Consider the following 23,415-nt stretch of genomic DNA (forward strand, 5'->3'; position numbering starts at 1 on the left):
CTCAACAGGAACCAAAAAGCTATGTATTCCATCTAAACTGCTGGAAATAAGATTTGATTGGGGGAGACCTCCTAAAGATCTTGGTTCCAGAAAGAAGATGAGAAATCAAGAAAATCAAAACAGGACAAGTAACATAATTTGCTGAACAGCTCCGAGACTGACTGAGGCAAGGTTTCAGTTATGCACGGCCAATAAGTCTTTGGCTACAAATTCCTCAGGACTTCTCATGTTATGTTTAAATGGCAGAGATTTTGGTATATTACCTGATCAAACAGAGAGCAGAGGATCAGCTGAACTGTACTTAGTGCATGGCCCATACATATATTAATACGCGAATGTGTAATACCTTTGAACATTTATATATTTTGCAAAGCAAAAGGACCAGACACACACACACACACAGAAGCGGGGGGTGGGGTGGGGGGGAGTAGATCAGGTGACTAAACCTTATAAATGGCCTCAAAAACTGTTTCCACAAAAATCTACATCCAGGAGGCTGGAGAGATGCTTCAGAGGATAAGAGCACTGTCTGTTCCTCCAAAGGTCATGAGTTCAATTCCCAGCAATTACATGGTGGCTCACAACTATATTGTAGTGTGCAAGCACAAGCACACATGTGGGCTGAATACTGTTCAAATAATATATAATTCAATTGTTTTAAATCTGCATCTGGGAGAATTTCAAATGGCTAGCTAGACTGTCCATCATCAGAGACTGTTCGTCAGGACTTCAGTTAAGTTCTGAACTTTCTCAGTATTCAGAGACTGAACAGCAAAAGTTACAGCTAACTTTCTTTCTTTCTTTTTTTATTTTGTTTTATTTTATTTATTTATTTATTTTGGCTTTTCAAGACAGGGTTTCTCTGTGTACTCTTGACTGTCCTGGACTCACTTTGTAGACCAGGCTGGCCTTGAACTCACAGAGATTCACCTGCCTCTGCCTCCCAAGTGCTGGGATTAAAGATGTGTGCCACCACACCCAGCCAACTAGTTAACTTCTAAGTTCCAGAAAGCTGAAGCTTAAAACCTTCAGAGCACCTCCCAGGCTATAGAACAGTAATCAATTGCTAAGAGACTCTGGCTGGCCAAGGTCCCTCCAAGCTGTGCAGGTCTACAGGGCTGTAGTCAACTACGCCCAAGCTGTCGGGGTCGGGGGGGGGGGGGGGGGGGCGTGGCTGGCGAGGTATGTGCTTGTGAGCTGTCCATGGTCCTGTAAGTAACGCCAAGAAAGTCAACTGGTTCGGCAAGCTCGGCTTTGAAAGACCCATTATTTGGTTCTCATCTGAGGTAAGTAAACATTTTTTTCCATGTTTCCCCCAATTAAAAGCCCCACACAACACTGTTGATGAAACCATGACAGGTGACGGATGCCTTTTCCACACTGTTTACATTCTTAGAAATTTATTGAGTATGAAAGAACTGAAAAGATCTCTTGTACACAAAGGAGAAAAAAAAAATATATATATATATATACATATAGATATATATTACATTTATAGGGTTTTCTCACATACAGGCTATGTCTTGTCTGTGGTGGGTGACCTTTTGGCCACACTATTTACATTCAGAGGACGTCCTTCCAGGATGTGTTTTTTTTCTGTCCCTGTCAAGTGTAAAATCTAAGAGCTTCACCACAATCTCCACACTCATGTACCTTTCTCCGGCATAAATGTCTTTATGCAACTGAAGATAGCGGTCACATCTAAAGGCCTCACCACAGTGTCTACTTCAGGGTTTGCACCTAACATGCTTGACTTCGTGTAAGTGCAAGATGTTCTCACACTGTTCACACTGGCAGCAGGTTTCCCTCCAGTACGCACTGTTTCATGTAATGGGAGATAGCTGTGCCGTGTAGAGGCTTTGGCATGTTATTTACACGTGTAGGGTCTCTGCAGCGTGAGTCCGCTCGTGTCGCTGAAGGTGGCTGTGCCGCCTGAAGGCTTTCCCGCACTGCTTACAGCCGTAGGGTTTTTCCCCGGTGTGGATTTTCTCATGTAACTGGAGATGATAGTGCCGCCGGAAAGCCTTCCCGCACTGCTTACATTCATACGGCTTTTCCCCGGTATGGATTTTCTCATGTAACGGCAAGGAACCAGGGAATCTAAAGGCCTTCCCGCACTGTTTACATTCATAGGGTTTCTCTCCGGTATGGATTTTTTCATGTAGCGGCAAGGCACCAGGAAATCTAAAGGTTTTACCACATTGCTTACATTCATAGGGTTTCTCTCCAGTATGAATTCTTTCATGCAACCGAAGATACTTGGGATATCTAAAAGCTTTACCACAATATGTGCACTCATAGAGTCTTTCAGTGTGAATTATTTCATGCCTCTGAAGGGAAGAGGAGGAACTCAAGGCTTTACCACATACATTACATTGATGAAAGTTCCCCATAGCGTGTGTTCCTCCAGTTGTATAAACAGAGGCCTTTCCACACTCCTTGTGTTGATGGGGTGGTTTTCCACCGTGAGCCTCCCGATGTATTCCTAACGACTTTGGAAAACAGAACGATTTTAAACATACCTCACATCCACAAGGCCCATTCCCAGCGTGAGCACCCATACACCTCCGGAAGCTGGCGAGAGAGTTCAAATCATATTGCCTGGCCGCACATGCCTCATGTTCACGTGATTTATAACGAGGGTGAGATGTGACATGCCTATCCGAGGATGCGTGACACATGGAAACCTTTCTGCACACAGTGGCGTCACGTGGTATTAGTCCAGGAGGGACTGTCACGCTTGGGTGGAGATGTGCTATCCACGCCATGGTTTCTTCATTCTGACCATTGTCTGTACTCCTGCAGGGGGTCCCTAACACAGAACTGAGAAAGGACAAGCACGTTAGCAACAGATGCTTTACTGCTAACTGCGTATTAGACTGATGTCATACACTGCTCCCGAAATCAGCTAAAGTGTGTGCTTTCTGACACCTCTGAACAGTGTAAAACTAAGCGGATTGATGGCTCTATAGTGTGGCTCCCACAGAGCGATAATCAGAACAGTGGTGTTCACTGATGCAAGTTCCAAGGAACATTTGCAAGGGAAGGCCCCCTGCAACCCTGCAAACGCTGATTGGTGCCCTTACATTTCAGCACAGATTTTGTTTTGTTTTTTTCTTTTTTCTTTTTTTTTTTTTTTTTTTTTTTTTTTTTTTTAATGGTTTTTTGAGACAGGGTTTCTCTGTGTAGCCTTGGCTGTCCTGGACTCACTTTGTAGACCAGGCTGGCCTCGAACTCACAGCGATCCACCTGCCTCTGCCTCCCGAGTGCTGGGATTAAAGGCGTGCGCCACCACGCCCGGCTTGTTTTGTTTTTTCGAGACAGGGTTTCTCTGTGTAGCCTTGGTTGTCCTAGACTCACTTTATAGACCAGGTTGGCCTTGAACTCACAGTGATCCTCCTGCCTCTGCCTCCCAAGTGCTGGGATTAAAGGTGTGTGCCACCACGCCCAGCTCCAGTACAGATATTTTTAGAGCCATAATTTAGGTACAATTTTTAATAAAGATTTACTTACTTATTATTATACAGTGCTCTGCCTGTGTGTACACCTGCAGGTTAGAAGGGGGCATCAGATCACATTATAGATGGCTGTGAGCCACCGTGTAGTTGCTGGGAGTTGAACTCAGGACCTCCGGAAAAGCAGGCAGTGCTCTTAACCTCTGAGCCATCTATCTCTCCAGCCCCAGGTATAATTTTTGTAATGATGAAATAACTTAAAGCTTTTTGTTTTCGTTTCCTTAAATATCCATGGGACATTAAGATTCCTTTAAGTACCTTTGCTTCAACTTTTGATACAAATTACCTCGGATTTCTCCCAGGATTTTTATAATGGTCTTCAACATTCTCCTCTTCCCTTCTGTTTTCTACAAGGCAGACCCAGAAAATTAAGGGTAAGTTATTAGAGATCACTGAAGGAAAAAAAAGAAAAAAAGCCAGTTTCTAACCTCACTGTCTATAGAAAACATGTCTGGTTTATTCACCACATTCTTCCTTTCAGTAGCCTAAATCCTCAATGAGCACTGGTACCAAGAGACACTTGCTCCCTAATTTATGAAGAGATGGTAGGATGATATCCGTACCTACGGCAGCGAGGTTCCTGCAGGTCTCCTGCATCACGTCTCTGTACAGACTCCTCTGGGAAGGGTCCAGCAGAGCCCACTCCTCCTGGGTGAAGTGCACGGCCACGTCCTCAAAGCTCACCGAGGCCTAAACATGGCACATACTTGATTGACAACAGGTTCACTCGGCTCTGTGGGATCCATACATCTCTCCCATGACAGGGAAGGCATCACACAAGCACTGAGGGATTGGAGAACAGCACTGTAGCAGCGCTGCTCTCACTGCGGGGCTCAGCACAGGATGCAGGACTCTCTGCCCTGTCCTCTCTACAGCGCCTGTCTACTTCCTGTCTTAGAGGCCTCCCCCTGGTGTCTAGAATAGGTTTAACACTAGCATGCCAGAGCCTGCTTGTCCTTAGAAATTCCTCCTACATTTAAATTTTGATGGCATGAGGAAATTAGTATTTTCATAAGAGTTTGCGTGAATATAACGGATAAATCACTCAACATAAATGATTTGTGCAGATACTATGGAACTTTCTAGACTTCCATTGTCCTTCAGAAAGAAAATTGTTGGTAATGAGTCTAATGAGCTTCTCTAGCGGACACGTCACAGGTGCTATCACGACAGTTAAAATGGGTGAGTATGTGAGACTGGCTGTGGCAGCGCACGCCTTTAATCCTAGCACTCAGGAGGCAGAGGTAGACAGAGCTCTGTGAAGTCATGGCCAGCCTGGTCTACATAATGAGTTCCAGGACAGCCAAGGCTACACAGAAAAAATGCTACCTAAAAAAAATAAAATAATAATAATAATAATAATAATAATAATAATAATAATAATAATTTTTAAATGATGAAATCATTTCTAGGCTGCTAGGTAGCCATTCTCTCCAACGTGAGGCATTCCTTTCTGATGGTGGATGAAGCTCGGGAGAGTTGGGAAATGTCACTGCTTTGGGGAAGTAGGAACCTACAAGGCTGATGGGGCCACTCCCCAAATTTATAGATGTGGCAAACAGGGCTGCCAGAAGGAGAGCTGCCCAGCTGTCCTGCAGAGTGCTCTGGGGAGGCGGCTTTCTTGGGTCACCACCTGTGTGGGGATGGGCTTTTCCATGACCCTGCTGACCTTTACTCATCCCCACTCCTCTAGGTAATCCCCCTGCCATAAGACAGTGGTGGAGCTGGGCGTGGTGGCGCACACCTTTAATCCCAGCACTCAGGAGGCAGAGGCAGGCAGATCACTGTGAGTTCGAGGCCAGCCTGGTCTACAAAGTGAGTCCAGGACAGCAAGGGCTACACAGAGCGACCCTGTCTCAAACAAAACAAAACACTGGTGGAATTGGTACTTTGGTCCGTCCTTGGTTCCCTATCTGGGGATGAACAGAGTTTGTGTCATGTCCCTGCGGTCTCACACAACACGCTTGGCGACAGCACAGGGGATTGATGGAGATGGTGGGTGTGGGAGCGCTGGCCTCACGGTCTCGGTGACGGGTGACAAGGCCTGTGGCTGAGGCTGTCCAGGCTAGGGAGGTGGGGAAGGGAGCTCTGATACGCTGTCCCCCTACACCCCGCCCCCATGTGTTTAGAGGATTGCTATCTGCCCTGCCCCAGGTTAACTAAGGCTATTTTAAAATATAACAAGTGTCTGTGTCTTGATTGATCACTAGCTGGGCCTATAGATAATACAGATAATTTTTAAAGCACAATAGCCAGGACTACACAGAGCAGTGGTTTCAACCTTACTAGTGTTGCCACCCTGACATAGTTCCTCAGCCTGGCAGCGGTGGTGCACGCCCTTTAATCCCAGCACTCGGGAGGCAGAGGCAGGCAGATCTCTGAGTTCCAGGTCAGCCTGGTCTACAAAGCCAGTCTAGGACAACCAAGGCTATATCATAGAGAAACCCTGTCTCCAAAAACCAAACAAACAAAAAACATAGTTCCTCATGTTGTGGTGAGCCTCAACCATAAAATTATTTTCATTGCTACTTTGTAACTATAATGTTGTTTCTAAGTGGTGTCTCAGTTCACCAACAGAAATACAAGTTTCCCATGGCCTCAACCTGAGTATCAAAAAAAACCCTGTTTTTCAAATAAGTCAAAAAAATTTGAGGGGGCAGTGGTGGCGCAGGCCTTTAATCCCAGCCGTCGGGAGGCAGAGGCAGGCGGATTGCTGTGAGTTCAAGGCTAGCCTGGTCTACAAAGCTAGTCCAGGATAGTTAAGGCTACACAGAGAAATCCTGTCTCGAAAAAAAAATTGAGATATTCAATATTGCAATGGTCCTGATAAAAAGCACATTAAGGTGCTGGAGAGATAGCTTAGAGGTTAAGAACACCGTCTGCTCTTTCAAAGGTCCCAAGTTCAATTTCCAGGAACTACATGGTGGCTCACAACCACCTGTAATGAGATCTGGTGCTTTCTTATGGTGGGCAGGCACACATGTGGGCAGAATACTGTATAAATAATAAATAAATCTTAAGTTTAAAAAAAAAAAAAAAAAAGCACATTAAGATGTTGCTTCCCTCAATTTAAACTATAAATTCCAAACACAATCCCAGCAAGAATCCTAACATCTTGTGTAACAGCAGAAAGTTGCCCTAAAGTTTATATGTAAGGGGGGGAAAAAAAAATCAATATTCAACACAATTCTAAATAAATAGCACACAAAATAACACTAACTTAGCCAGGCGTGATGGCACACGCCTTTAATCCCAGCACTTGGGAGGCAGAGGCTGGTGGATCGCTGTGAGTTCGAGGCCAGCCTGGTCTACAAAGCCGAGTCGAGGGCAGCCAAGGCCCCACAGAGAAACCTTGTCTCAAAAAAAAAAAAAAACAAAAAACAAAAAACAAAAAAACAAAAACCCACACTTTATCTTTACAAAAATTTTAATAACCATAATAGTGTACGAATATTTGTAAGCAAATCTATCTACAAAACGTTACAAAAAGACCAAAACCAAACCTACAATACGGTCAGTTGTTTTTTTTTTTTAAAGAGCAAATGAAACAATGAGTACGGTCTTCACAAATATCCAACAACCTAGGCATGCGTAAACAAAAAAAAAATTATAGAGTTTACAACTTCCACAGAATCAACTCAAAGAGGACTCTCCACCAAAATGCGAAGACAGCTCAGGGAGCCTACGGGACCTTTGGGGTTAGCAACCTGCTTCCCAGTACAACAAAACCGCTTTGTGGCCGTGACGTCAGCGGCACGGGGGGCGGGGCCTGCCCTGCGGCGCCCAGCGCTCTGCGCAGACGCGGCCGAGGGGCGGAGCTGCGCGGCGGCAGCCCAGGCAGGTCGCCGCCAACCGCAGCGGGTCGGCTCCGCAGACGAGGAGAGCCATCATAGCTGCCGCTTCCCGCCTTCTGCGGACAGCGGCCCCGCGCTCACCATGTCGCGGCTCCCGAGCTCGCCCGCGCTCCTCACAGGCTCGGCAGCGGCGGCCGCAGCGCAGCGCAGCACACGCGCCTGGAGGCCTCCCTCAGCCGCGGAGCTCTAGCCACAGCATGGCGGCCGGAGGGAGCCCGCCTCCCGCCGCCCTAGGGCGCTTTTGATTGAGCAGTGAGAGGGGAAGCCCTGATTGGCTAAGGCCGCCCAGCGACTCCTGAGTGACAGCAGGAGCTGAAGTGATGGACTGGCACAGTCCCCTGCCTTTTGCTCCAGCCCAAACTTGGCTCTGTTCAGGGGAGATTTACATTTAAGCAGAAATTGATTTTGCCCTTGGAGAGCTGGGCCTTGCTGTCGCGATGAACTCAGCAGGCACTGCCTAGTCTAACCGGCCACCAGACTGTTCTTGTTTTTTTGTTTTTGTTTTCTCGAGACAGCCTTGGCTGTCCTGGACTCCCTTTGCAGACCAGGCTCTCGAATTCACAGCGATCTGCCTCCCTCTGCCTCCCGAGTGCTGGGATTAAAGGCGGTTCTTGTAAACCATCCAGGTACCAACACAGTGTCCAATATAATGTCTCCTCCACCCCCCGCCGTGCCTCAGACCTAGGAAGACAGCCAGCCCATCCCTGGTTCCAATTGGTCCTGGAGGTAGCTGCAGAGATGTGATTCTAGCTTGTGTCAAGTTGACATAAAAATAGCCAGTACCCTGGGCGTGATGGCGCACGCCTTTAATCCCAGCACTCAGGAGGCAGAGGCAGGCGGATCTCTGAGTTTGAGGCCAGCCTGGTCTACAAAGAGAGTCCAGGACAGCCAAGGCTACACAGAGAAACCCTGTCTCTGAAAACCAAAACAAAACAAAAAGCCAGTACACATCTACATACCCATTGCAAACACACACGTGCACATAATTAAAGATAGGAGCTAGAGCCCAGGTGTGGTGGTGCACACCTTTAATCCCAGCACTCCGGCAGAGGCAGGTGGATCGCTGTGAGTTTGAGGCCAGCCTGGTCGCTAGTCTAGGACAGCCAATGCCACACAGAGAAACTCTGTCTCAAAAAACAAAAACAAACAAAAAAACCCAAGAACAAAAAAAAGGAGCTAGAGAGATACCTCAGTGGTTAAGAGCACTTGCTACCTGACAAGGCTACTTTTCTATTGCTATGACATTAATAATGATCAAGGCAACTTATACGAGTTTAACCGGGTTTACGGTTTGAAACTGTAAAAATTCATGTTGGTTGAGTGAAAGAAGGCTTGGCCACAGGCAGCTGGAGCCGCAGCTGAGAACTCACAACTATGAGAGCTGGTGCCCTCTTCTGTCACATACAAATAGTGTTCATGTAGATAAATGAATAAATCTTTTTAAAAAATCAATTTAGTCCAACTTCAAAAGTCCCCATGGACTTTCACAGTCTCAACCCTATTTAAAGGTCCAAATCTCTTAAGACTCGAGGCAATCTCATGTAAAAAAAAAAAAAAAGCAAATTACATGCTTCCAACATACAATGGTGTTCCTTTGGCATCTCCGGTTGCCCTCCCTCCCAGTAAATCCCACTCCTTCCTCCAACCCTGCTCCCTTGAAGGAAAGCCTCCACGTGGCCCGCATTCCTGAGGACTGCCCCAACCAGCAGCTACCAGCTCTCCAAGCCCAGCAGGTGGCAGACTAGTCATCTTTCCGAGTCATCTTCCTTCACTGGCAAACCTTAAAAACCCCTGCCCACCATAGTTGAGGTGTGACTTCTGGCCTCGTCCCCTGAGGCTGCTGAACTCACCGAGAGCCTCAGTTCCCAAATAAAAACTGCCCTTTTTAATACTTTTCATTTGGCTTCGACTGGCTTGTTTGGTCAGCACAGATAACCCGTCATCTAGCACAGAATATAAATTATCTGAAAATAGAGGAAAGGGGGGCACCGTGAGGAAATGCTGGACCAAAGCAAGAACCGAGCGAGAGCCGCGGAGCAAGCCCAGGCTCTTCCGCTCTGTGTGCAGTGTCAGCGAACGTAGGTGGCGCCATCTTTCCTGTGTGGCTGCTGGCAGCGTAGTTTCTTCTCCTGGGCTGGGTCCTCTCCCTATCTTCATCTCTCCTCAGCACAGGTCTCATGGCTCTGGCATCTCCCCTGAAATCCAGGCTTTGCTTCCACAGCTCCTCACGATGGCTTTCTGGGGCTTCCATGCAGGGACTACCCTGGCACACGTGTGGCCTCCGTGGCGCTCCGTAACTACAGAGGAAGATTCCGCGACCACTTTACCAATGTTTCCTTCATGACTCTGAAACCAGAAGCCCGTGGACAACATGGCCGGGACCTGCTGCTTTCCTGGAGTGGAGCCGGGGTCCAGTGAATCACATTTGCAGCAGTTTTCCTTGTTGTTGCTTTTTAGGAATAAAGTTACTCCGACTTTTCAGTTTTACATGCTAGAAGCTTAGGTGGGCGGGGTCTTGTCCCGAGGCAACGGTGGGAGCTTGAGTGAGAGGCCCTCATAGGCTCATATACTTAAATGTTTGATTCCCAGTCAGTGGACTGTTGAGGAAGGATTGGCGTGGCCTTATTAGAGGAGGTGTGTCACTAGGGGTGGGCTCTGACGTTTCAAAAGCCTGCACCAGGCCTATGTCTGTCTGTCTGCCCCCAAAAGACACTCAGAAAGTGGGTGTGTGGGTGTGCACCAGCCTGTTAAGACATAGGCTCTCAGCTATTGCTTCAGCACCAGACCTGCCTGACTGTTGTCACAAGCATCACAGACTCTGACCCTGCACTCTACAGCAAGCCTGAATCCAATGCTTTCTTCTACCAGTTGCCTTGGTCACCGGTGTCTATTCACTAGAATAGAACAGTAACTAAGACATTGAAGCCTTTGTCCCAATACAGATCAGGATTTGCTTCCATCTCCCCACCCCCACCCCGTCTCTTGGATTTTTGAGACAGGGTTCATCTGTGAACCCCTGGATGTCCTGGAACTTGCTCCATACTAGACCAAGCTGGTCTTGAACTCAGAGGTACACCTGAGTTCTCTGCATCAGCACCGCCTGGCTGACCTCCCCATCACCCACCTCCTCTCTCTCGGGTTATTTGAGGCAAGGGTTTCTCTGTGTAGCCATGGCTGTCCTGGAACTCACTCTGTAGATCAGGCTGGCCTCGAAAACATATTTTCACTTTATGTGTATGAGGGTCTTGCCTATATGCGTATCTGTGCGCCACATTGTGTGCCTGGTGTCTAGAGGCCACAGGAGGGCATGAGAGCCCCTGGAATTGGAGTAACAGATAGCTGTGAGGGATCCGGTGGGTGCCAAACTGGGTAATGTGTAAGAGTCTCCCGTGTGGTGTTAGTTTTGGCAGATGGAAGCTGCAAGGTTGAGGGAGTCAGAATTAGCACCATGTGGGAACCAAACCTGAGTCCTCTGCAAGCGCAGCCAGTGCTCTTCACCGCTGGAGCGTGTCCCCAGATCCCAGCCTGGTCCTCTGCAAGTGCAATCAGTGCTCTTCACTGCTGGGGCGTGTCCCCAGACCCCAGCCTGGTCCTCTGCAAGAGCAGCCAGTGCTCTTCACTGCTGGGGCGTGTCCCCAGCCTGGTCTCCTCCCTTTCAGCATCATCCTTGACTCCAACACTAGATTTCCTGGTGCTCTTTTCCTCTTGAAACTGCATTTTTAAAATTTCTTTTTGTCCTAGTTGCTCTTTTTCATTGTATATCTGAATAAGAGTGATCACTAATAACCATACAACAGAGTCAATAGTTTATTATGTTTTTTTTGACCAGGCATGGTGGCATACCTTTAATCCCAGCACTCAGAAGGCAGATGCAGACAGAGCAGATCTCAGAGTACAGGGCCAGCCTCATCTACAGCGTGAGTTTGAGGACAGCCACAGCTACACAGAGAAACTCTGACTCAAATATATATTTTTTATTGTAATCTGCACAGGATATAATAACCACATAACAAAGTCATTATTAGGCTGTCTTGAAATCTCCTCTGCCAACAAAATTAGCTGAATTTAAATTTTAGTCTCAGGCGAATTCTTAGGACAAGGGCACAAAGCAGCCACATTCTTTGCTAAAATATCTCAAGAATGGTTTCAAGCCCATGCGCCAATATTGCTCCTTCCTGACACTTCTTGGGTTATGCCTGCACAGTCTACAGCGCGCTGAGCATTGCTATTTTGCAAACTCTTATTCAGACACGCTACTGAGCCCTGCTTACAACATACAAGCACTTTCCCACTCCACCGTGCCAATGTCTTCTGCATTCCTCCAAAACCCAACGTGGTCAGGGTTGTCACGCTAGTAGTATAATTTCTGGTACCAATGTTCAGTTACTATTCTATTACTGTGACAAAGCACCGTGACCAAGGCAGCCTTTAGAGGTGAAGAGGATTAGAATCTACAGTAGTGGAGCAAGGGCACAGTGACAGGGGAAGTGGACGAGCAGCTGAGAGTTCACCTCTTGCTCTGCAAGCAGGAGGGAGAGAAGGGACACTCAGAATGACTTGAGCCTTTGAAACCCTGAGGCCCACCACCCGTGCCAAGGCTATACACATATGCTCATAGTCTCAACATGTAGCTCAGGCTGGCCTAGAACTTGCAATCCTCCTGCCTTAACCATACCCTAGAATTGTACCACCACGCCTATATAGAAACCACCCTTTTTCTCTTTTTTTGAACTTGCTTTGTAGACCAGGCTAGACTTGAACTAAGGGATTCACCTGCCTCTGCCTCCCTAAGTGCTGGGATTACAGGTGTGCGCCATTGTGTCTGCATTCTGATTTTGGATTTTTTTTCAGGCACAGGGTTGGGGGTGCTGGGGTAGAGACAGGGTCTCTCTGCATAGCTCTGGTAGTCCTGGACTCGCATTGCAGACCAGGCTGGCCTCGAACTCACAGCAATCCACCTACCTCTGCCTCCCAAGTGCTGGGATTAAAGGCGTGCACCACCATGCCCAGCCTAATTTTGGATTTTTAAAGAGAAGTTGACCTTAATGTTTTTTTTTCCCCCAGGGCTGCAGAGATGGCTCAGCTGTTAAGCGCGCTGTTTGTTCTTCCAGAGGTCCAGAGTTTAATTCCCAGCAACCACATGGTGGCTCACGACCACCTATAATGTGATCTGATGCCCTCTTCTGGCATGCAAGTGTACATGCAGGCAGAGCACTCACACATAAATAAATCTTAAAAAAAAAAAAAAAAAAAAAGTTTGTGGGGAAAAAAGAAAAAAGAAAAAAGGGGCCATGGTGACACATCCCTTTAATCCCAGCACTTGGGAGGCAGAGGCAGGCAGATCTCTGTGAATTCAAGACTAGCTTGGTCTACAGAGTCCAGGACAGCCAAGGCTGTCTGGGAGCTGGGGAGAACATAAAATTAAATAGAGGATACTTAAGATTTTAACTCATTTCTTATATGGACAGGAATTTTCTTCAGGGTAAGTCCTTTCATGATATCAAAGGAAAAGAAAAAAAGAAACCCAAAGGCTTTTATATTCATTCTTTTATGTTCATTAGATCTATATTTGTTAAAGTTTCCCCTGTGAGTTTGCGGTTACACTTGAAGAGAATTAGAAAGTCTGGATGTTTTTAAAGATGTATTTATTTATTGTGTATACAGTGCTCTGCCTGCATACACACCTGCAGGACAGAAGAGGGCATCAGACTGGATTGTAGATGGCTGTCAGCCACCATGTGGTTGCTGGGAATTGAAGTGAGGACCTCTGGAAGAGCAGCCAGTGCTCTTAACTTCTGAGCCATCTCTCCAGCCCTGGTTTTGTTTTTTGTTTTGTTTTGTTTTGTTTTTCCTGGACTCACTTTGTAGACCAGGCTGGCCTCGAACTCAAAGCAATCCGCCTGCTTCTGCCAACCAAGTGTTGGGATTAAAGGTGTGCGCCGCCGCCACCACCACCGGCTCTTTTTTAATACCCAGAGCCAGATAGCAATGGCCAGCCTCCTCCAGGGTAGAGAGTATTAGAGAAAGCTTGAGATAAACATGTTTGCGTCTGAAAAAAGAGAGGGCGTGTTCCCTCCCAGTGTCAAGTAATGCCTGTTACGGGACAGCTGTGTGAGCTTTCTCTACGGTCTCAATATCTGTTCATCTCAGACAAGGGCGCCACACACAGACACAAAAGATCTGACACCAGTACAGCTTGATGAAGCAATTACTTTAATTAGGGTTACTTACAGGAGCATGGGTGACAGAAACATGGGACACTTGTGGGTGGGAAATCCGCTGAAGAAAACGTTTCTCCCACTGCCAGCAACAACCATCTGCTTTACATGCAGAGGACTGGGAGGCCTTGTGAGACCCTCCTGTCTAAGGACCATTAACCATCTCAAGATACTCAGAGATAAGCTGGGCGTGGTGGTGCACACCTGTAATCTCAGCACTCAGGAGGCAGAGGGAGGCGGCTTGATCTCTGTGAGTTAGAGGTCAGCTTGGTTAGTGAGTTCTAGAACAGCCAGGGTCACCGAGTGAGACTCTGTCTCAACAAAACAAATAAATATTCAGAGAAAGGCAAAAATCCCTCAGAATATGAACTGTGAGTCAATCTTGAGGGAAGGGGGCCAGGGCTCACGCCTGTGCCTCTACACGAACACTCAAGTTCTCAGCTTGTGCAGGGCCCCTGTAGGTCATCACAGGCACTGAGATCTCACAAAGGTTGGGAGTGGCATTCCAGCACACGGCATCCTTTCCTCTGGCATTCCACCCCCTCTTCTAGATGGGCCAAGACTAGGAGGGGGTGAAAAATCTCATCAGTGACAATTGCCTACAGCAAAAAGAAGCTTCTCTGTCCAAAAATGACTCAAACAATCACCCATAGGCATACTCACAGAACTTGAGAGCCATCTCACAGAAATATATCCATCCAGCAAAACGCGAGGGCCTTAGGAGTGCCCGGGCCTGGGTTGAGAGCAAGCCTTCAGCCCAACCAGGAAGCAGGTGGCCACTCTGTGCCATGGTACTACAGTACTGGATCGGATTGCACATCTCTGTATGTTGTGGGGGAGGCGCATGCCATAGCATGAGTGAGGAGGAGATCACAAGACCACCTGGAAGACTTGATCCTCTTCCTATCGTGTAGTTTCAAGATCTAACTCCAGCTGCCAGCCTTGGAGGCAAGCGCCATCACACCAGCCCTCAGAGGCACATCTTGCTTGGCATTTTAGTGACACACAGGGCCTACATGCGGTAGTGCTGCATAGTAGCCTGCACCTACATATTCTATGACCGCTGGCCAGAGAGATGGAAGCTTCCAGCTCAGTCTCGGCTTGTTTTCTCCACGATCAGCAACCAAAGCATGTGGTGTCTTCAGGAAGCTTAGATCTAGTTCTGAGGATACCTAACAGCATTGGCAATTGCCTGTGCTGTTTGGGGGGCATCACGGCATCCACAGCTAACACCTCCTGGAGAAGCGGTCCACCCTTGACACTGCATTTTCACTAAACAGCCCATCCTCTGAAACTATCCTTCCCGTCCGTGCTCACAGAGTGCCGTCACTCAAGCTCTCTGACTCATCTCTTAATGTTTAGTGTTAGCCACAGGCTGTAGAGGCTTCCCCTCCTTGCCTTGTGTCACCTGTGACAGTCCACCATAAAAATCCCCAGAGTTTCACGTGGGCCTGCCCTTTGCACATGTGTACCCCCTTTCTACAGCCACTCGTTCAGCTCACCTGGATACTTTTCAAAGCCTGTGGGCCACTCACAGCCTAGCAGTATGCCAGCATGAGAAGAGGTTTTTTTTTTTTTTTTTAAGATTTATATACAGTGCTCTGCCTGCATGTGCACCTGCAGGCCAGAACAGAGCATCAGACCACGTTATAGATGACCGTGAACCACCATGTGGTTGCTGGGAATTGAACTCAGGATCTCTGGAAGAGCAGCCAGTGCTCTTAACCTCTGAGCCATCTGTTCAGCCCTGAGGAGAAACCTTTTTTCTTGGTTTTTTGAGACAGGGTTTCTCTGTGTAGCCTTGGCTGTCCTGGAGTCACTCTGTAGACCAGGCTGGCCTCGAATGCACAGTGATCTACCTGCCTCTACCTCCCAAGTGCTGGGATTAGAGGTGTGCGCCATTACGCCTGGCTGAGAAACCTTCTTACAAAGGGGTCTCAGGATCACTGAAGGCCCCACAACCTACCATCCCAAACAAGTGCCAGCTGAACCCGGGCGGCAGCCACTAAGGGGGCAATGAATAAACCCTTAGCAAAGTCTAACCGCATGGAAAGACTGTCACTTGTACCAAGTGTTTTCTTGGTACAGTGTTAACCTGATGACACAGTACAGCTGAAAGGGCATGTACACAGCCTCGGTTTGTCTCAGAGCACAGGAGAGCAGCTGGGGAGCCCCACGCACACAACCCCAGTATTCGGAAAGTGCAAGCAGGAGGATCAGGACTTCCAAGATCATCTTCAGCTACACAGCGAGTTTTAGACCAGCCCGGGCTACATAAGAACTCAAGAAAACAAAGATGAAGATCAACACTGGACACAGTGGTGTCGACGGGAGGTTCACCTTAGCCTGTGCCATCTAGTCCTCTCCATGAGCCGTCCTGCGCCTTCATCCTGGTGCAGCCATGCCTACTCCTCACCTCCAACAGGCCTGGTGGGGAGAGAGCTGGCTCTTGCTCTCTAATTGGTGTAGGGGGCCAAGGGACAGCCAGACACGCTCACCTGCTATATCCCCATGGACTCCCTGGGTCTGACCGTCTCTGGGCCCAAGCTATAGCACACTACTGCCTCTTCAGTGGATGCCCCTGGGCTGAACAAACAACTTACACACAAGCATCCTTTCCTGCAGGAGAGTACACAGCTTACTCTGGGGGAATGACTCTGGGCCAAGCTCAGACTCTGCCGGCTGCGTTGATTTACCGTATCTTCCTTCAAGGATGTTTTCCTCAAGCTTTTCAGCCTTCCAGAGGCAGACTATCTGCTGATCATCACAGCTTCCTCACTGGGCTACTATTTAGGGCTCCATTCACGTGCAGAAGCACCGCTTCCCCTCGCCTCTGTGTTAAGGGGCAGCCTAAGGGCTAAGCTGGACCGCTTCTCCTTCACTCCCTGCCAACAGAGCATCCTCACTGCTCAAGGCTTTCCACGGGCTTCAAGTCCCGGGTCCCGAGGGACTACTTGGTACAACTTCCAGTGTGCTCCCGTTATGCCCTGGCCAGCTGTCAGACACTGGAAGCCAGTAGCTGCACCTCATTCATCCCCCCACCCCCACCCCCAGACTCCTTCCTCTTACTTTTCCTGCCAGTTCAGAGGCTGATATGGTGGGCAGCATCTGCACATCTTTTCTTCAAAGTAATTCTTGCATTAGAGGGGAAGTTTGTGTTAGCAGACAGCTAAGCCTCACTTGCATGTCTTATTAGCCAAAGTCAGGGCCGCGCATGCACCTGATGCCTACTTCATCCTGTTCCATCCTGCTACTTACAGCAACTGGAATATGCTCATTAGCCTGCCGGCTGCATGGGGCATCTATACACTCTTGTGGCGAGCCTCATCTGCCACAAAAGTAAACCATTCCACACTACCTAGAGGTTGTGTGGTACAGACAATGTAACTGGCACTGTAACAAGAAGGCACACCGTTCCAAGGCATCCTGGAAAGGACAACTGTTTCAAAATTAACTCCGCAGACGCTGTGCCCACACAAAGCTTCCCTTCAGTGGCGTGTCTCGTCACCCACAACAGCGGTAGGGCAGGTGCTCCTCGCTCCTCTCAAACTTGTCTTTGGTTCCACTGTGCCCGACATTCAGACGTCAAGTGCCGTGGGAGCATTTTCTGGCCACATGTGAACAAATGTCTATTGACCCTAGATAGGGCACCAAGGCTGGATGCAAAAGGATGAATCCACCCAAGTGTAGCCTGGGGAACCAACAACTTTAATTAGGCTTCTTTGAGCGCAGGCAACTTTCAGGCAGCTACTCTAGGGATGAAATGTCTGTCCATCTCCCGGCAACCAAAACCTACCATATTCTCTATATGTATAAATAAGGCTTTGTCCCACCACTAATCACTGTACATCTTTGAAAGGAACTGTGAGCTTGGAGGTGTCACAGCTTTGTTTCCACTCATAGACAGCGTTTCCAGTAGGAGTTCACTCAAGAAATCTGAGACTAATGACATCTAAACATCCTGGGTTGTTTTTTTTTTTTTCCCCCCTCTATAAGATGTCTTTCATGTTATCAAAGGACCTGCAGCTCCTGGAGGCGTCAGCACACTGTTGACATTCACAGCATTTTGCACCTTAAAGGTTTTCTCATGCGTTTGAAGCAAGCAGGGATAAAAACTGACCATATTCTTCCCATTCCTAAGGCATTTCCCCAGCGTAAGTCAGTAAGTGTCTGTGAACAGGAGAGAGGCCAGTAAAGGACTCAGCACAGGACTGCAGGCACTGGGCCCCGCATGAACTCCTCTGCAGTCTAAACCGTATCACTAACATGACTAAGGTTTACCACATGACATCTGCGGTTTTCAGAAGTGTTTTAAGTGGATAAGGACAAACATTGTAACACAGTGTTCACATTCACGGTGGGTTTTACCAGTATGGGTTGTCTGATGTATTTGGAGGAAACAGGGACAGAGGAATTAGATACTGCTGACACTCATAGGGGTTCTCCACAGCGTGAATAGACTTGTGTCTCTGAAAAGAACTGTGACGGCTGAAGGCTTTCCCACACTCTTTGCACTCGTAAGGTTTTTCTCCTGTGTGTGTTCTTTCGTGTAGGCGAAGGTAACTGTAACGTATAAAGGCTTTGTCACACTGTTTGCACTCATAGGGTCTCTCCCCACTGTGAATTCTTCCGTGCAATCGGAGAGAAGAGTGGTGTCTGAAGGCTTTGCCACACTCTTTGCATTTGTAAGGTTTCTCTCCAGTGTGAGTAATTTCATGTAACCGGAGGGAAGTGTGGCGCGTGAAGGCCTTGCCGCACTGCTGACACTCATAGGGCTTCTCTCCCGTGTGCGTCCTCTCGTGCAGTCGCAGGGAGGAGTGGTGTCTAAAGGCCGTGCCACACTGTTTACACACGTAGGGCTTCTCACCAGTGTGAGTCCTCTCGTGCATTTGAAGTAGGGAAGGGTACAGGAAGGACTTGCCGCAGTCTTTGCATTTATAGGGCCTCTCACTGGTGTGAGTCCTCTCATGCATCTGAAGTAAGGAGGGGTAGATGAAGAGCCGACTGCACTGCTTACATTCATAGAAGGTTTCTCCACCGTGAATGATTTTATGCCTGTGGTAGGACGTCTGGCATCTGAAGGCCTTCCCACACTGCTGACACTCATACGGCTTCTCTCCTGTGTGCGTCCTCTCGTGCAGTCGAAGGTAACTGTGGCACGTGAAGGCTTTCCCACACTGCTGGCACTCATAGGGCTTTTCACCAGTGTGAATTCTTTCATGTAACTGAAGGGCGCTGTGACATCTGAAGGCTTTGCCGCACTGGTTACATTTATAGGGTCTTTCTCCTGTGTGGATTCTCTCATGTCTTTGAAGTGAAGTAGAGGAGCTCAGAGCTTTGCCGCACTGGTTACATTTATAGGGTCTTTCCCCCGTGTGGATTCTCTCGTGCCTTTGGAGGGAACTGGAGGAGCTAAGAACTTTCCCACACTGGTTACACTCATAACATTTCCTTACAGTGTGAGCGCCTCCATGTGTGTACAGTGAGCTATGGTAGACAGAGGCCTTGCCACAGTCCCTGTAGTCACAGACGTTCTGTCCACCGTGAGTTGGGTGATACATTCCAAATGCACTTGGAAAACCTAAGGATTTTAAACATACCTCACACTCACAAGGTCCATTGACAGTGTGAGTGCCCACATGTCCCTGAATGCTTGGGAAAGAGCTGCAATCATACGGCCTGCTTCTGTCCTCCTCCTGCTCACACAGTGCATATTCAGAGTGAGACACGATGTGCCTAGTAAAAGATGAAGGACACGTGGAAAGCCTTGTCACAAAATGACATTCACAGAGCTTAACTGCTGGTATTGAGGACTGGCATTAAGGGTTAAGGCTTTTTTCACCCTGACCACCCTCACCCTGACCACCCTCACCCTGACCATCCTCACCCTGTCCACCCTCTCTGACCACCCTCACCCTGACCATCCTCACCCTGTCCACCCTCACCCTGACCACCTTCACCCTGACCACACCCTGACCACCCTCTCTGTCCACCCTCACCCTGACCACCCTCACCCTGACCATCCTCACCCTGTCCACCCTCTCTGACCACCCTCACCCTGACCACCCTCTCTGACCACCCTCACCCTGTCCACCCTCACCCTGACCACCCTCCCTGACCACCCTCACCCTGTCTACCCTCATCCTGTCCACCCTCACCCTCACCACCCCCTCTGACCACCCTCACCCTGACATCACATGCTCATGGTCTATAATATGCAACTTATGAAAAAAATTACAAGCAGCCAGGTTTTGTGGTACATGTCCTTAATCCCAGTATTTGAGAGGCAAAGGCCAGTGGATCTCTGTGAACTAGAGGCCAGCCTGGTCTACATAATGAGTTCCAGGCCAGTCAGAGTTACATGGTGAATTCCTGTCTCAAAACCAAAAAACAACCAAATTAAGTTTCTACTGATTGCTTATTATTAAGGTGTGGGTCAGACACTGCTCTCAAAATTAAGCCAACTCTATACTTTTAGACATATCTGAATGGTGTGAAACTAAACAGACTGATGGTTGTACAATATGCCTCCCACCGAGCAATAAACAGTGACACGCACTAACACTGTATCCAAGTGAAATGTGCTGCAAACCCTGAATAGCATTCTTACACTGAGTTCATATTTTTTGGTGAGATGTTTCTAATAACGAATAAACTAAAAGTTATTTCTTCTGTTCATTTTAAAATTTATATGGCACATTAAAGTTTCTACAAGAAGCTGGGCATGGTGGCACACGCTTTTAATCCCAGTACTCAGGGAGGCAGAGGCAGGTGGATCACTGTGAGGTCAAGGCCAGCCTGGTGTATAAAGTGAGTCCAGGGAAGCCAAGGCTACACAGAGAAACACTGTCTTGAAAAAACAAAACAAACAAAAGGTTTCTATAAGAGACATTTGCTTCCATTTACACACACAAATTACCTTTGATTTCTTTCAGAAATTTTGCAGTCATCTTCAACATTCTGTTCTTCCCATATGTATCCTAAAAAGCAGTTCCAAAATTTATGATTATTAGAAATGAATGAAAGCAAAGCTGGATGGGGTGGCAAATGCTTTGCTAGTTGTTGTTGTTTGGTCAGTTTGTTTTTTAAAAAGACACGGTTTCTATGTAGCTTCACCTGACCTGTACTTGATTTGTATACCAGGCTGGCCTTGAACTCACAGATATCTGCTTGCCTGCATGCTGGGATTATAGGCATACACCACCTCACATAGCTGACAAATGCTGTTTTTTTTTTTGTTTGTTTGTTTGTTTTTTTTGGTTTTTCGAGACAGGGTCTCTCTGTGTAGCTTTGGCTGTCCTGGACTCATTTTGTAGACCAGGCTGGCCTCGAACTCACAGCGATCCGCCTGCCTCTGCCTCCCGAGTGCTGAGATTAAAGGCGTGCGCCACCACGCCCAGCTGACAAGTGTTTTTTAACCTCAGTACTCAGAAGGCAGAAGCAGGTGATCTCTTATGAGTTCAAGGCCAGCCTCATCTATATAGTGAGACCCTATCTGGGAAAAAAGAAAAGGCCAGAAATTTCTGAAAACCAGGAGTTGGAGATAAGGCTCGGTCCTTAAGAGCACTTACTGCTTTTGCAAAAAACAGCTTTGATTCTTATCGCTCACACCAACCTATACTTCCAGCTCCAGAGAAATTTGAAGCCTCTGCCCTCCATGGGCACCTGCACTCATACACACACACACACACACACACACACAATTTTTTTTTCAAGACAGGGTTTCTCTGTGTAGTCTTGGCTGTCCTGGACTCACTTCGTAGACCAGGCTGGCCTTGAACTCAAAAGTATCCACCTGCCTCTGCCTCCCAAGTGCTGGGATTAAAGGCATGCGTCACCACTGTCCGGCCACACACATAATTTAAATAAATTATTTTTGGTTTCTAGACCAGGCTGGTGTTGAACTCATAGACATCCACCTGCCTCTGCCTCTCAGTGCTGGGATTAAAGGCGTGCGTCACCATGGCTGGCTTTTTTTTTTTTTTAACATGTGTGCCTGCTCACCAGAAGAGGGCACCAGATCTCATTATAGATGGTTATGAGCCACTATGTGGTTGCTGGAAATTGAACTCAGGCCCTCTGGAAGAGCAGACAGTGCTCTTAACCTCTGAGGCATCTCTCCAGCCCCTCCCTCCCCCTTTTTAATAGAAGAAAAGGGCTGGAGTGATGGCTCAGGAGTGAAGATGCTTACTGTTCCTGCAGAGGAACTAGTTGGTTCCCAACACCCACATGGCAGATAGAAGCCACAGTTCCAGATACTCTGATGCCCTATTCTGGCTTCCCAGGGCTCCTACATGCATAGGGTACACAAATACTCACAAAGGTGCACGCATGCACACACACACAGTTGTTGAAAAAAAAAATCACTGGAAAGTAGTTTCTAATTTCAAAGTATATTATAATCATGTCATTTTTTTCTTAAAACATAAACTCTGTAAATGCAAAGATTTGCAGTGTGTGTGTGTGTGTGTGTGTGTGTGTGTGTGTGTGTGTGTGTGTGTATGGTGTGGTGCACATGCCACAGCACACCTACACAGATGACAGGACAACTGTAGCAGCTGGTCTGCCCCTTTCACCCTGTGGTTCCACCAGGCTTGCAGAGTGAGTGCCTTTGATTTCTTGGGCCATCTCATCAGCCACTATTATGTCACTTATTCAACAAATTCTTCCCTTTCTACACCCAAATCACAGAAGATCATTCCTAAGAGGAAAGTTAATTTAACCAAGGGAAAGAAACAGTATCCGTACCTACGGCAGCGAGGTTCCTGCAGGTCTCCTGCATCACGTCTCTGTACAGACTCTTCTGGGAAGGGTCCAGCAGAGCCCACTCCTCCTGGGTGAAGTGCACAGCCACGTCCTCAAAGCTCACCAAATCCTAGAACATCCCATACACGTGTATAAAAGAACTGACGGGACCGCAAACGTACGCTCAACTGATGCCATATTCAGGTATTTCTGCAGTCTCCACCTGTACTTCATGAGAGACGCTCTATGCAAACTGACTAATTCTGAACAGAAATATCACGGTATAAACACTGAGCGGCCTGGGGAGTAGGGCACTGCAGTTCCGCCCGATCCTCATTCATGCCGTAGAAAGTTCAGCCACCTGTAGCCAGAATAGAGCTGTCTGTCCTCAGACATCTATGTGCTCAGAGTGGAGAGAAGAAGGCAAGGGGGAGAGCTCATGAGTGAACAAAGAACGAGAACAAGTCACTCAGCACAGTGAGCTGGGGACTGTACTGTCACAAACTCAGATGAACTTAAGAGGGTCAGACATACATACTCTCAAAGATAACGGACAACGTGTGGAACGAGCATCCCTGGTGAGCACGACTGCATGCACGCTATCACCACTTAAATGGGAAAGGAGCCCATCCTATGGGCACACAGAAAAAGCAAGCATCAGGATCACAGAGCACATGGGGAGGGGTGGCGTACGCCTTTAATCCCAGCACTTGGGAGGCAGAGGCAGGCAGATCTCCGTGAGTTCGAGGCCAGCCTAGACTAGAGTGAGTTTCAGGACAGCCAGGGCTACATAGAGAAACCCTGTCTAGAAAAACCAAAACAAAAAACCAAAACAAAACAAAAAAAAAAAAAAAAAAAAAAAGGAAGGAAAGAAGGAAGGAAAAGAAAAAGATCCAGAGTACAAATGTATTTCAAGGTCCAAATGAGCTCCTGTCCATGAGAAGAGTATCTCAGACCTGGGCGAAGGCATTCCAGCCTGGCTGATGAAAACTCTTCCTTTAAGGGACCACCCTAGCAAAGCAGGCTCATCATAACCCGTGCCAAAGAGACAGTGGCCCTCACTTCGTCAATGAGCACTGCTGT

The 23,415-nt window shown here is 47.8% G+C and overlaps 2 protein-coding genes across 2 annotated transcripts; both read right to left on the minus strand.

The window, feature by feature from the left end:
- Positions 1-1,871: 1,871 nt before the first annotated feature.
- On the minus strand, positions 1,872-7,104 carry LOC127210150 (zinc finger protein 709-like). The gene is made up of 5 exons (XM_051169821.1): positions 7,074-7,104; positions 5,471-5,580; positions 4,079-4,205; positions 3,802-3,862; positions 1,872-2,823 (listed from the first exon to the last, which is right to left on the minus strand). Exons 1-5 carry the CDS (start codon positions 7,102-7,104, stop codon positions 1,872-1,874), a joined length of 1,281 nt encoding a protein of 426 aa, XP_051025778.1.
- Positions 7,105-17,951: 10,847 nt separating this feature from the next.
- LOC127210151 (zinc finger protein 709-like) lies at positions 17,952-22,673 on the minus strand. Its single transcript, XM_051169823.1, has 4 exons — positions 22,602-22,673; positions 22,336-22,462; positions 20,507-20,567; positions 17,952-19,323 (listed from the first exon to the last, which is right to left on the minus strand). Exons 1-4 carry the CDS (start codon positions 22,671-22,673, stop codon positions 17,952-17,954), a joined length of 1,632 nt encoding a protein of 543 aa, XP_051025780.1.
- Between the last annotated feature and the right edge of the window lie 742 nt (positions 22,674-23,415).

This window comes from Acomys russatus, chromosome 27 (assembly GCF_903995435.1).
Source record: "Acomys russatus chromosome 27, mAcoRus1.1, whole genome shotgun sequence".
NCBI classification, from domain to species: domain Eukaryota; kingdom Metazoa; phylum Chordata; class Mammalia; order Rodentia; family Muridae; genus Acomys; species Acomys russatus.